The following is a 15000-nucleotide window of genomic DNA, read 5'->3' as shown; positions in this document are numbered from 1 at the left end:
ACTGTCCAAAAATATGGGGTCAGCGCCAATTTTAATCGAATTTTTTTTCCAGTTTGCGAATTCAAATTTTGTAGTTATTTCTCCAAAATTTGCATTCTTGTTTTTCATGTTATCGCCCGTAGTTTTAGTTCTGAATTAAATTTGGCATCAGCATTTCTTATTTAAGGTATTTCACGCTTTAAGTTTCGAATGACATTTATTTTACTAACGTAAATAGAACTCCGTTATTATAACACGATAAAATTGTACACGGTACGTTATTATATCTTGAAGGTTGAATATTGATATGAGTCTTTATGCTATTTATAAAATAAGAAAATATTTTAATAATCTGACTAATATATTTCAGTACATCTACGATCAATTATTATTTATAGCAATTTAGGTAACTAAATCTATAATCATTATTCACTTTGTTTTATTTTTGTATTTTCTTGTTTCTCTCTGCATTTTCTAAGTTGATGAATTATTTTTGTTTGAGTTTACACTACCAAATTTTTGTGTTTCTTATCCCGTATCTTTGTTTTTATACCATATATAATATTTATACATACAGTTGTTATAATGTTCAGTTTAAACTTAAACTTATAGGTCATTTGCCAGTGTAGATATACACAAATACGATATATATATATCTATATATATATATATATATATATATATATATATATATATATATATATATATTTATATATATAATATATATATATATATATACATGTATATAATATATATACATTTAATATACATGTATATATATATATATATATATATATATATATATATATATAAGGGAGAGAGAGAGAGAGAGAGAGAGAGAGAGAGAGAGAGAGAGAGAGAGAGAGAGAGAGATGTGTCCTATAAATGTAAACTCTATAAATGCAACCTAAACTAATGTCAACTTCCCAATGATATTTTGCTCGTTGCTCCGCTTGCTTTTGTAATAACCGGAACATGAATTTCTTTATTTCACCCACCAAAACTAAAATTAAAAACTGAAAAAGAATAATTCTACAAAATCTCATTTTGATGTTGTATTCCAGTTTGCTCCAACACTTTTCACGTGAGAAAACTAAAAATGCTTAAGTTTTAAACATTCTTTTTACCAACTAAATTTCGGACTGCTTGATGTCTTTCAAGTAGAAAAATAATGACTAGATTTTTTCTTAACATTTTTTTGCTATGGAATAATAAGTATAACAGATAATTCTTAAACAATTTCTCGTGTATAAGCAGACATAAAAATACAAATTTAACATTGCATACAGGCAATATTACACAGTATTCTAGAACTTTCGTTCCAGATGTGACCAGACTGTAGAAAAATCGTCCTTACCAGGTAGTAGAATCATTGGAATTTAAAAAGTTGGTACTTTTTATAAATTATTTTCTTTGAACAGGTTAGTATCAGTATCTATTTATAGATTGTATATGACGAATCTACTTTCAAGTTGTTATTGAACTTATTTTATATTGTTATTCATTACTTATATATAGTTTACTCCTGGGGTCTTTGGGCTTGTAGCATTCTGCTTTTCCAGCCAGGAAGAATCACTTATACGTACACAAGCACAAACCGTAAATCCATAACTTTGATGTCCTCCCTTATAAATCTAGAAGCTGCTTCAATAATTCTTTGCTTCTCATCCCCTGATTTACTGCTGTGAAACTCCAATAAAATACTCTCAGCTGTGCGTCTCATCGTTGCTACGTTTTCCTTCCTGTTAATAGATATCATTATAAAATTGTTTCCAAAATCTCTTTCAATTTCTTTTCAAATGTTTGTGCCTATAAGGGCCTGTTTCAGATCCCTCAAGGATTTCAGATATTTTGACAATTAAGTCATTTACTGTGGTTTATTCATCATCATTCTCCACGAGATAGTGGGTGACTTTCAGGAATGCTTCTCTCTGCTCTTCCAGGGATGGATGACCACTGCGAATAGATTTTGAAGGACGTCCTACTTTATGCTTCGTATTTGCTGTATCTGCTGGAATAGTAAACTTCTGAGGAACAGCCTTCGCCTGAAGAAATGCTATACTGCATTGCTGATGGAAAATGGCATCAGCAGCTGGAAGGTCACGCACATGCATTAGTCTAACACACACACGTCTGGCCCAATCATCATCTCTGAAATGCCATTCATCTAAAAGAGTTTATTGTGCATCTTTGGTCACAAGAAAGTGAACTTCAGTCCCCTTTTCCTTATATAGTAAAAAACGTGAGTTTCACAAAAAAAGACTGTCCGTTTTGAAGCTGAAAGGTCGTTCTGGTGACCTGCGTTTACAACCATTTGTGATGCTTACGTCAGTTTTTTTTTTTAATTTGTTTATTTAATGTATTTAATGCAGGATGACAGTATAAGTGGAAACAAATTTGATGCATTGTTTGGCCTGGGTTTACCCTGGTGTCATCATTTATCTGGTAGCTATATATGTTGATGGATTTAGCTCCATTTTCTCGAAGGATTACTGTTAGCTTCCAAATGTCAAGCTGTTGACGACTCAATGTGCAACTATCATCCATCATCCTCTTTAGACCCTGTAAAAATTAAAATAGTTTTGATTATAATTCCATGCATTGGGAAGTACATAACAGAAAGCATACTGCTAAGACAGTGTATAACAGAAAACTATATTAATGTTAGTGTCAGTGAAACATGCAAACTACTGTATATCACTTGTATGCTATATTGGGTATTCTTATCATTCACACAATGCTTGTCACTTCATAGTGTAATCTACTCATAAAAATTAATAAAAAGACACCAAATATGAGGTTCTTTCTACTCCAAGTCACCGACTCTAGCAATGTTATTCATCCGTCCCAGCCTGACTATGGTCAGGAATGAGTGAAATCGAAAAAGTTAATTTTTTTACTTCACCATATTTTCTCGGACTGGGGCTTTTAATATTATATCAGTATTGCTGGACTGTAAAAGAATAAGCAAAGATTTCTTCTGTACCATTTTTGTCCCCAAAACACTATAAATTGCCTGGATTATTATGCATCTCTCTTCTTTGGACGAGGTGGCGATAAAAGGATAATGATACTGTGACGGGCCGAGAGAGGATGTGAACTCAAAGGCAGATTGGAAACGACTGAGTTATTTATTAAGGAACACTCTTCTTTATATACAAAACCTCAAGGCAACAGGACATGACCTGTTCGAGAGACAGATAATGTTACTGAGCAAAACGAAGACATGATCATTCAGGTTCTTTTTAGTGCGAGGGAAGAGCGCAGATGCAACCATAATATATACAAAATAATTATGTACAATTGTGTGACACACGGTTGGTACATGGCTCCCCCCCTAAAAATGACATACTGTACATGTTAAATAGGGCGCCCTGATCTAGAGAGGCGAACTGTAGGCGGGTCATCTGGCAGAAGATAAGCAGGTTTTAGACGATCAATGGAGACCCAGACTTCTTTGCCCCGAATGTTTAGGAGGAATGCTTTCGGACTGCGTCGGATCACAAGGAAAGGGCCCGTGTAAGGGGGCGTTAGTGGTGGCTTGCTGGTGTCGTTGCGCAGGAAGACGTGCATTGCAGAGTGCAAGTCCGTTGGTATGTGATGCTTCGCTGGGGGCTTGTAAGTCTGGCGGCACCGAGTAAATTTTCCCACGACGTGATGTATGCGCTGGAGATCGTCGGAGGAGGTTGTAGAAGGAAAAAATTCGGCAGGGACGACCAACGGGTCGCCATACACCATTTCGGCTGCCGAGACGTCAAGGGCGTCTTTAGGAGTGGTCCTTAGTCCAAGGAGGACCCAGGGAAGCTGAGTAAACCAGTTGCAATCCTTGCAGCGGGACATCAAAGCTGCTTTGAGGGTGCGATGAAAAAGTTCAACCATTCCATTGGCAGCGGGGTTGTAGGCCGTTGTCTGATGTAGGGTGATGCCCAGGAGATTCGCTAATGACGTCCATAATTGAGAGGTGAAAGTTGTTCCCCTGTCAGAAGTAATATGCTCAGGGATACCGAATCTTGAAATCCATCCAGAGAGTAAGGCAGATGTACATGAGGCGGACGTTGCAGTTTCCATGGGAATGGCTTCAGGCCAACGAGTGGAGCGGTCGATGACGGTAAACAGGTAACGATGTCCTTGTGATGCGGGTAGGGGGCCTACAACGTCGACGTGAATGTGTGCGAAACGACGCTAAGGTTGAGGAAAGGTGCCCACTCCTGAATCCGTGTGTCGATGTACTTTGGAAGTTTGGCAAGAAGTACACGCACGGACCCAATCCTTAGCATCCTTAGAAATGCCGTGCCAAATGAACTTTGCCTTCAGTAGCTGTGCAGTAGAACGGCACGAGGGATGTGAAAGGCCGTGGATGAAATCAAACATCTGTCGGCGCATGGGAGCAGGAATCCAAGGTCGCGGTGTACCAGTACTGACGTCACAGAGGAGGGTGGTGTTGGAGTCTTCGAGGGGAAAATCCTCCCAACGGAGGGACGTGCAGGATGTCCTACAAGCTTGATACTCTGGATCCTGTCGTTGGGCTTCAGCCAGGGCATTGTAATCCAATCCCAGTTGAACGGCAGCCAACGTGTTTCTTGACAGGGCATCGGCAACGGGATTCATTTTCCCAGGGACGTATTGGAGGGTGCAATTGTATTCAGCCACGGCGGAGAGATGTCGGCGTTGACGGGCGGACCAGGCGTCAGACTGTCGAGTGAAGGCGTGCACCAGAGGTATGTGGTCTGTACGAATGACGAAGGGCGTACCTTCTAAGAAATGGCGAAAGTGACGGACAGCCAAGTGCACCGCCAGCAATTCTCGATCGAAGGTAGAATAACCCGATTCTGCCTTGGACAGTTTTCTGCTGAAGAAAGCCAATGGGCGGGGCGAGCCTTTGACCACCTGCTCGATTATTGCACCAATAGCGACGTCGCTGGCATCGGTGTAGAGAAGGAGAGGGGCGTGTGGGATAGGAAAAGTGAGAGCCGCAGCAGTTGATAGGGCCTTCTTTGCATTGCAGAAGGCTGCTTCTTGAAGGGGACCCCACTTCAGGTCCTTTGGCTTGCCCTTGAGGGAGGCGTAGAGGGGAGCAAGAGTGGCGGCAATGGCTGGCAGAAAACGGTGATAATAGTTGATCATGCCCAAGAATTCCTGCAGAGCTTTGACGGTCGAGGGCGTGGGGAAACTCTGAACGGCTGCTACCTTCTCAGGGAGGGGATGGACTCCTTCAGGAGTGATACGGTGCCCTAAGAACGACACTTCGTTGGCGCCAAAGGTACACTTGTCGTACCGGACTACAAGGCCGTTTTGTTGCAGGCGGTCAAGCACGATGCGCAGGTGACGGAGGTGTTCCTCTTTTGAGGAGGAGAACACAAGTATGTCGTCCACATAACATACACAGAAAGGGAGGTCCCCTAAGATGCCATCCATGAGACGTTGAAACGTTGCCCCAGCATTACGAAGGCCAAAACAGGAGTAATTGAAGGTGTATGTGCCAAACGGAGTGGTGATGGCGGTCTTGGGGATGTCTTCCGGGTTCATAGGCACCTGATAATACCCCTTCAGGAGATCGAGCGTAGAGAAAACCTTCACTTTGTGCAGGTAGGAGGTTACATTGGCAATGTTTGGGGAGGGGGTAGTGATCCGGTTCTGTTTGCATGTTCAGGCGCCTGTAATCCCCGCACGGACGGAGGGAGCCGTCTTTCTTCAGAACGATGTGTAAGGGTGACGACCATGGGCTGGAGGCCTTTTGGCAAAGGCCCATTTTCTCCATTTCAGCGAACGTCTGTTTGACGGCTGCCAATCGTTCCGGTGCTAGACGTCTGAATTTTGCGAAAACTGGCGGTCCCGTCGTCTTGATATGGTGATAAATACCGTGCTTGGCAGGAACCGTGGGCGTTTGGCGAAGTTCTGGACGGAAAACTTCCGGGTACGACGTGAGGAGGTGGGCGTAGGCATCCGTGGGTGCGCTGATGTGGAGAGCGAGGTTAGAGGGGGCGGGTTGAAGAGGTGTCGACAAGTACGAGTCTGCGTTGACCAATCGTCGGTGGGCGACATCGACCAGAAGGTGGAAATGAGAGAGGAAATCTGCACCGAGGATTGGCATTGTGACGTCAGCAACGAGAAACTTCCAATTGAATTTACCGTTTCCGAACGATAATGTGAGGTTCTCGTAACCGTAGGTGGGTATCGCATATCCGTTGGCAGCTACCAAGCGGACGTCGGCAGATGTAGATAGACTACGTTGTGCCTTGAAGAGTTTCCTTGGCAAAAGAGAACGACAAGCACCCGTGTCTACCAAAAATCGCACGCCCGTTCCTGCATCCTGTAAAAAGAAAAGATTAGAAACATGGGAGGCCACCGCCACAAGCGATGGCCTACTTACACGTTTTTTGGCCACTGACAATCTTTGGCACATTTCTTCGCGGTTGCCCCGAATCTGAAATGGTAGTAGCAAAACTGCGGCGGATGGGAGGTAGAAAGTGGCTGTAGAAGTCGTTCGTTGGGGCGCGAGCGATTGGTGGGTGGTGGGCGGCTTTGTCGCCGCTTCGGCACGTCACGGGGTAGGCGTGTATGTCCTACGGCATTCATGTCAGCTTCAGTTGTCGTTGAATAGGCATCCTCGTCGTCAGGGGTGGAGGCGTTGATGGAGGTCTTGAAGTGGCTGTCCATAAGGGCGTCGGCTTTGGTCATCAAGTCCTTTATGGGTAAACTATCGACATCGGGTATGGCAGCGCGCACAGGTTCAGGTAAACGGTGTATCCAAAGGGCACGGAGTAGGTTCACCTCACGAGGAGAGCCGTCTGTGGCAGGTTGAAGGCGAGCGATACTGGTCATTTCCCTGAGGGCAAGTGAAGCCCTTTGGTCCCCCAACAGTTGTTGCGAGAGCTGAAAAAGCTTTGCTATACGGGCGGCTGGCGACGGCGAGTACTGCTGCAGAAGGTATGATTTGAGGTCGTCATACGCTATTGGGGTGTCTCCTTGTTCACAAAGCCAGTCGGATATTTCTGGGAAGGTGTCCTCGAGTATCGCCGCGAGAACATAATCCGCTTTGGTGGTTGAGCGAGTCACGCCCCTGATACGAAACTGGACTTCTGCGCGCTGAAACCAAGCAAACGCCTCTCCGCTGGCAAACGATGAAAGTTTGAATGGCGCGGCCGCAGCACCAACTGCCGTAGAGTCCGCCATAGTACCAACGATGAAGGGGCGAGGGGGTGGGGGTGGAAGGCGGTGGGAGCGAGTGGACTTCCGGGGTCACCAATGTGACGGGCCGAGAGAGGATGTGAACTCAAAGGCAGATTGGAAACGACTGAGTTATTTATTAAGGAACACTCTTCTTTATATACAAAACCTCAAGGCAACAGGACATGACCTGTTCGAGAGACAGATAATGTTACTGAGCAAAACGAAGACATGATCATTCAGGTTCTTTTTAGTGCGAGGGAAGAGTGCAGATACAACCATAATATATACAAAATAATTATGTACAATTGTGTGACACACGGTTGGTACAGTACTGCCTCTACCAAGGAAGGTTTCTCGTCCATTCTGGTACCGGAAATTAGATTTGGAATTCTAAATGCAATTATGATGTTTCACTTATTTTTTTCTATATTCCTGTATGAGGTAACTTAATTGTAACATGCTTAATGCAGATAGCTCTAAAATCTGTTATTCTAAGTAGGATACCAACTGATGTAATATATTGTGGACCAAATAAGGAGAACCTAAACTGTGAAAAACATTTCCCTTCACGCTCTATAGTGACAGTCCTGAGATTTAGAGCAATCGGGGGAACCATTCGCCGATTGATAGGAATCCTTTTAGGTAATGGAACCGAAGAATTCTGTATTTTTTTTACTTATCCTTTTAGGTAAACTACATTTTTGATAGTTTAACACACTCTCTCTCTCTCTCTCTCTCTCTCTCTCTCTCTCCTCTCTCTCTCTCTCTCTCTCCTCTCTCTCTCTCTCTCTCTCAATTTATATTTATTTCATAAGCTACTGAGGATTTCATAGAACAACTATTATCAATGAGTTATACTAATTATACTCTCTCTCTCTCTCTCTCTCTCTCTCTCTCTCTCTCTCTCTCTCTCTCTCTCTCTCTCTCTCTCTCTCAATTTATATTTATTTCATAAGCTACTGAGGATTTCATAGAACAACTATTATCAATGAGTTATACTAATTATACTCTCTCTCTCTCTCTCTCTCTCTCTCTCTCTCTCTCTCTCTCTCTCTCTCTCTCTCTCTCTCTCTCTCTCTCTCTCTCTCTGTCATTTATTTTCCTTTTGTTATTTTAGCAATACTTCCAATTCTATTCCTTCTATATTTACTCTTTTTTTTTTTAATGTAGCCTGTTGTTCACCATGTTTTCATTACCCCTTCATTGAGCTTTTATATTTTCATTCTTTTATGTTCTTTAGAAAACGCGTCTTCAATTTTAACGTTTTATCATGAAAAAATATACATTTAATCGTAGGACTTTGGAAAAAAATTCATGAGAAATGATGGATATTTTTAACAGCGTAAAACGTTTACATGTTTTATGAAAAAAATATCGGAAATTCTAATAACAAAAGCCTCTCTCTCTCTCTCTCTCTCCTCTCTCTCTCTCTCTCTCTCTCTCTCTCTCTAGAGAAAGAGTGAGAAAGAGGGAGAGAGAGCGTTACTGGGAGATAAGCGATTAACAAAACACAGATAAATACATATTGTTAAATTATACATACAATAGAAAATAAATTGAATAAATGCTTTATAGGAGTATTACTGTATATATTATGCATCAACAAAAACCAGGATTTTTGTGTCATTGCATATTCTTATATATATTATATATATATATATATATATATATATATATATAATATATATATATATATATATGTGTGTGTGTGTGTGTGTGTGTGTGTGTGTGTGTAAGTGTGTGTTTATGTGTATGCTGGTTTATAGCACAAAAGATGTAAACTTGTGGCCAAAACTTCTTTTACATCTGCCAGGTCTTTAATAGCTCCAATTATAGGGAAACAACCGACACTGACAGTCGATGTAATCTGTGGATGTTATTATGATCAAAAGGAATCTGCGGACTTTGTGCTGATGATGTCTGGAATGAAGGCGGCATTGCTTCTAGGAATTTGTTGGCCAGCATCATATCTTGCGGGGGGGGGGGGGAATGGGTGGTTATCACATCAAAAGTTGGTTATTGATGGAGTTCTTTGTATATACAGTGCTATAAAGGCATCGATTTCCAAGTTGAGTATTTATCTGTAATATGAAATGTGTATTTTAGTTTTTATCCAGTTTTTTTCTTCTTGTTTTTGTCCCTAAAAAATGGCTTAGCTTTTGTTTTTATGGCTTTGTCAGCTCTTTTTCTTCATGCTCTGATGATATGCAGCAATTACCACACCAACTAACTATATGCAGTTCATAATCTCTCCCGAATAGTAAAAAATTCTTTATTCTTTTTTACATTGAAGTGAAGAGTAGAAAGATAAAAGGACTACACTGGTAGACACAGTTGTCGGGAATAGACCGGAAGACAGACAGACAGACAGAGAGAGAGAGAGAGAGAGAGAGAGAGAGAGAGAGAGAGAGAGAGTTTTAGTTTGGAATATTTCACTCTTATCTATATTTTTTCCCCACTAATAACTACTTAAGCACATTCATAGAAAATAGCCATAAATTATGATGATGAAGATGATGATAATAATAGAAACAGTAATAGTTTGATTAAATAAATTTTCTAAAACTCAAGTCCCATTTTTGATAGCAATATGATCATAATTTCCTACTTTCTGATGACTATATTCTTTTACATTCGGTTTTTATGATGTTTACAATTACAATATTACAATGTAAAGAATCCTATACTCTCGTTTTATAATGAAACTTTGTTATAATGGTTAACTGATATGATTTAGATATGAATACGTTAAGATATGGGAATGATTTTCAAATATCCAATCTTAGCGATTTTTAATAATTAATCCATAAATAAATGTTTTTTTTTTTTTTTTTTTGAAATTAAATCGCTTGGAAACTAGAACCTACCAGTTCATTTGTTTGTGTCTGTATGCGTGTGTTTGTGTGTGTGAGAGAGAGAGAGAGAGAGAGAGAGAGAGAGAGAGAGAGAGAGAGAGATCATAGTATGAAATAGAGCTCCATATATCCTTCGGAGAAAAATGTTAGTATGAAATAGAGCTCCCTATATACTTGAGTAAACATAAGGGCTCATCATAAAATATGGGCAAAAATCATCCATATTCCATTTTTCATGTCTTAAGAATATCCAATGCCAAACGAGCTCTAAATGATGGCATATTTTATCAGATACAGATAGATAGTCAAATTAATAGAAAGATATTTGGGCGAGAACAATTTGTGAGTATTATTCACTTAAGGGATAAGATAAGTATCAGTTATGAAAAGCAGACCCATAATATATACAGTAATTTGTTATTTTCCCTATTTACTACGAAACCATGAAACAAATGAGCTTCAAAAATACCCCTTTCTTCCTCTAATTACTCTTTAAGAGTTTTATTTATTATTATTATCATTATTATTTTTATTATTATTATTATTATTATTATTTGCTAAGCTATAACCCTAGTTGAAAAGCAAGATGCCATAAGCCCAGGGGCCCCAACAGGGAAAATAGCCCAGTGAGGAAAGGAAACAAGGAAAAATAAAATATTAAGAACAGTAACAACATTAAAATAAATATTTCCTATATAAACTATAAAAACTTCAACAAAACAAGAGGAAGAGAAATTAGATAGAATAGTGTGAATAGTGTGCCCGAGTGTACCCTCAAGCAAGAGAACTCTAACACAAGACAGTGGAAGACCATGGTACAGAGGCTATGGCTCTATCCAAGACTAGAGAACAATAGTTTGATTTTGGAGTGTCCTTCTCCTAGAAGAGCTGCTTACCATAGCTGAAGAGTTTCTTCTACCCTTACCAAGGGGGAAGTAACCACTGAACAATTGTAGTGCAGTAGTGAGCCCCTTGGGTGAAGAAGAGAATTGTTGGTAGTGTTGTCAGTTGTATGAGGACAGAGGAGACTGTAAAGAATAGGCCAGACTATTTGGTGTATGTGTAGGGAAAGGGAAAGTGAACTGTGACCGGAGAGAAGGATCCAATGTAGTACTGTCTGGCCAGTCAAAGGACCCCATAACTCTCTAGCGGTAGTATCTCAACGGGCGGCTGGTGCCCTAGCCAACCTACTACAAAGATTTCCAGTTAACAAAATTAATAATAATATTTCATTTTTTATTTTTGTCAAAACTGAATATTGATGTGCGAAATAAGAGACGATGGATGACGTGATAGATAGTCCAATATGTACAGTATAATAAAATTTCTTTTACTTAGAATAAGATAAGTCTATTTAGAATGTTACATTTGAGATAAAATCGGACACTCTTTTATGTTTCATTAAACTCGTGTGATTCAATATTTCTTAGTTTTCATTCATCTCTCTTAAGGGTCCTAGAACTTTACCTGGTTCTGCGATCAGTTTTTTAATTTAAAAAATCTAATCAAAAGGTAATTAGTTATCTTACCTCTTTTTAGTTACAGCATTATTTATCTTAACTATTCTACCCAGAGCATTACTCAACTTAACCATTGCAACTAAACTGTATTGCTGTTAAAAGTTCTTTCGAGTGGTTGTTTAGGCGTATTTAGGGAAAATGAAAAAAAAAAAAAAACTTTTGATCAGTTAAAGAAAAAATACCTTAAAATTCCTTTTTAGTTTATTAACCTTCACACGCACATTCATATACGTACACACACACACACACACACACACACATATATATATATATATATATATGTGTGTGTGTGTGTGTGTGTTTATATATATATGTGTGTGTGTGTATTTATATATATATATATATATATACATACATATGTATATATATATATATATACATAAGTACACTCGTACACACATATATGTATATATAAAAATATAAACATATACAGTATTTATATATATATATATATATATATATACAGTATATATATATATATATGTGTGTGTGTGCGTGTGTATGTGTGTGTGTGTGTGAATATATATATATATATATGTATATATATATATATATATATATGTATATATATATATATATATATACATATATATATATATATATATAATAAATTAATTAATATATATACTATATATATAATATATATATATATAAATTTGTGTGTATGTAAGTGTATAGATAATTGTATATGAAAATATATTTGTATATGTTTATGATTACATTTTTACATACATACACATTTAGAGAGTATAAATATCTATGCTTATATATATATATATATATATATACAGTGAACCCTCGTTTATCGCGGTAGATAGGTTCCAAACCTGACCGCGATAGCTGAAAATCCGCGAAGTAGGGACACCATATTTACGTATTTATTTAACATGTATATTCAGACTTTTAAAACCTTCCCTTTACGTAGTACTGTTAACAAACTACCCTTTAATGTACAGAACACCTAATGCATGTACTACAGTACCCTAAACTAAAACAAGCACAAATATTAAAGGCGATTTTATATCATGCGTTTCCTAAACACGCCAAAGAGCACGATAAAAAATGACAACCAATGTTTTGTTTACGTTTATCTCTGATCATAATGAAGAAACAAACGCATTTACACATCTGTGTGTAGGTTAGTTTTTTCATCGATTATATTGATTATATGTTGATTTTGTTATTACCAATGTTTTACTTAATTTTTCTTAGGACTTCCAAATAAATGAAATGAATGTCATTTATATAATGTTTTTCTTTATGACGCCGCCTGAAACGGAAACCTTCCATTCGTTTACTGTACTCTCCATCTTCGATCGTAATAAACAAGCGAAGGCATTAAACGCGCATGATGAAAGTGATAAATAATGATATTAAAAGCTTTTAGTAAATATGTTATTACAAATATTATATACCATATCTATATAAAATCCTACATACGTAGCAAAGCAGGAAAACCATTTTTTTTCTTTTTTTTTTGGCGTTTAATCAACAATAACAAACTGCCGCTAATAACCCAATGATAATTTACGCGAGAGAGAGAGAGAGAGAGAGAGAGAGAGAGAGAGAGAGAGAGAAAGAGAGAGAGAGAGAGGGAGTTGTTTTAAATGTAATAAACAAAAAAATATGATAGGTTATAACATGTATATTCAGACTTTTAAAACCTTTCTTTTACGTAGTACTGTTAACAAACTACCCTTTAATGTACAGAACACTTAATGCATGTACTACAGTACCCGAAACTAAAACAGGCACAAATATTAAAATGTTAGAATATTAAAGTAGTATAAAAAAAGATTGTTACCCGTACTCACCACGAAAGAAGTTGAAGAAAAACTTGAATGATGATGGCGATGAATTTGCTGCACAGTAGAAATGATGATGATGAAGCTGATGATGTCTTCTACTGTGCAGCCAATGATAGTATTTTATGTCTCTTCAGACGGAGGTGTCTTTTCTGGGACACCTCTTCAACTTCTTCCTGGGACACTTCTTCAATTTCTTCCGAAGGCATAGTAGCAGGAGGAACTGGCTGTTTTTTGCGAGGCTGGAAGAACATTGTTATCGGAAGTTGCTGCCGCTGCTTCTTTTTTTGCTGGAAGAGCATCCTGTAGGGAGTCATGTCTTCATCGATTTTGTTGCAGAATTGCATAGAGCGAACCATATCCTCGTCCCACTCTTGCGACAATTTTTTCAACTCCTTCGCAAGGTTGCAGAGCTTGGCAAGGCATTCTAATGTTAAGCCCGTTTCTTCGACATTTTCTTGGGTCTCTTCCTGTGTTTCACTGTCTTCTTCACTGGCCGATTTCGTCAGGTCTTTGAGGTCTGCGTCAGTTAGCGGCTGGGAATGGCAGTCCAACAACTCGTCGACGTCTTCAGTCGTCATGTCACCAAACCCGTCACCTCCAATTATCGCAGCCAACTGCACAGATTTCCGTATTGCAGTGTTGAATCTCAGCAGGTGTAAATCCCTCGTCATCGTAAACAATCTGGGGCCACAACTTCTTCCAGCTCACATTAAGAGTAGCAGGTTTCATTTCTTTCAGTGCCTTCTGGATGTTCTGCAGGCTCGTGGCTATTGTGTACTTCCGCCAGTACGCCTTCAAATGGAATGTTTCATCCTCATCATCTTAGGCAGCATCCACACACGCAACGAAGTCCACCAAGGTATTCTTCGTGTAGAGGGCCTTGAACGCCTTGATAACCCCCTGGTCCATCGGTTGAATTAATGACGTTGTGTTGGGTGGCTGGAACTCAACCTGAATGCCCTCATGCGACAGATCAGTTGCGTGCCCACCAGCGTTATCCATAAGGAGAAGGATCTTAAATGGCAAGCCCTTCTCTAAGAGATATTTACTGACTTGCGGGATAAAACACTGGTGGAACCAGTTGGAGGTCAGCATCTTCATAATCCATGCTTTTGGATTATGCATCAAGTACACGGGAAGGAGATTCTTATTTTTATTTTTCAAAGCGCGAGGGTTTTTCGATTTGTAAATAGGCCCCGGCTTTAGCAAAAATCCCACAGCATTGCCACACATCACGAGGGTAACACGATCTTTGAATGCTTTAAAGCCAGAGGCTTTGGCTTCTTCTTTGAACAGGAAAGTTCAGGACGGCATTCTGTTCCGAAACAAGCCGGTCTCATCCATATTAAACACTTGTTCAGGCTTGTATCCACCTTCAGTGATAATGTTCTTAAATGTCTCATTCGTGTAAGTTTCAGCAGCGGTAGTATCAGCGGAAGCAGCCTCGCCATACAGGGAAACGCTTTTCAGACCGAAGCGTTTCTGAAACTTCACAAACCATCCTTTGCTGGCGGAAAAACGTTGTTTCTGAGGCTGGGAATCAGTGGATGTCCCTGCTTGAGGTTCATCTAGTACATCATCTTCGTCTTCTTCATCATGGTCGCCATCGTCGTCTTAAGGTTCCTTTGCCGCAAAATTCTCATACAAACCCAAAGCCTTGGTTCGGAT

General features: G+C 39.2%; 1 protein-coding gene across 1 annotated transcript in view; it reads right to left on the bottom strand.

Moving 5' to 3' along the window:
* Positions 1-1702, bottom strand: part of LOC137656233 (uncharacterized) — an 8333-nt gene extending 6631 nt beyond the window's left edge. Inside the window, 1 exon segment of the mRNA XM_068390402.1 lies at positions 1592-1702. Within this exon segment, the coding sequence (XP_068246503.1) occupies positions 1592-1702 (111 nt within the window).
* Positions 1703-15000: the final 13298 nt, after the last annotated feature.

Source organism: Palaemon carinicauda, chromosome 17 (genome assembly GCF_036898095.1).
Source record: "Palaemon carinicauda isolate YSFRI2023 chromosome 17, ASM3689809v2, whole genome shotgun sequence".
Classification (NCBI taxonomy): Eukaryota; Metazoa; Arthropoda; class Malacostraca; order Decapoda; family Palaemonidae; genus Palaemon; species Palaemon carinicauda.
The sequence above is the reverse complement of the archived record's forward strand: the minus strand, read 5'-3'. Positions and strand labels throughout refer to the sequence as shown.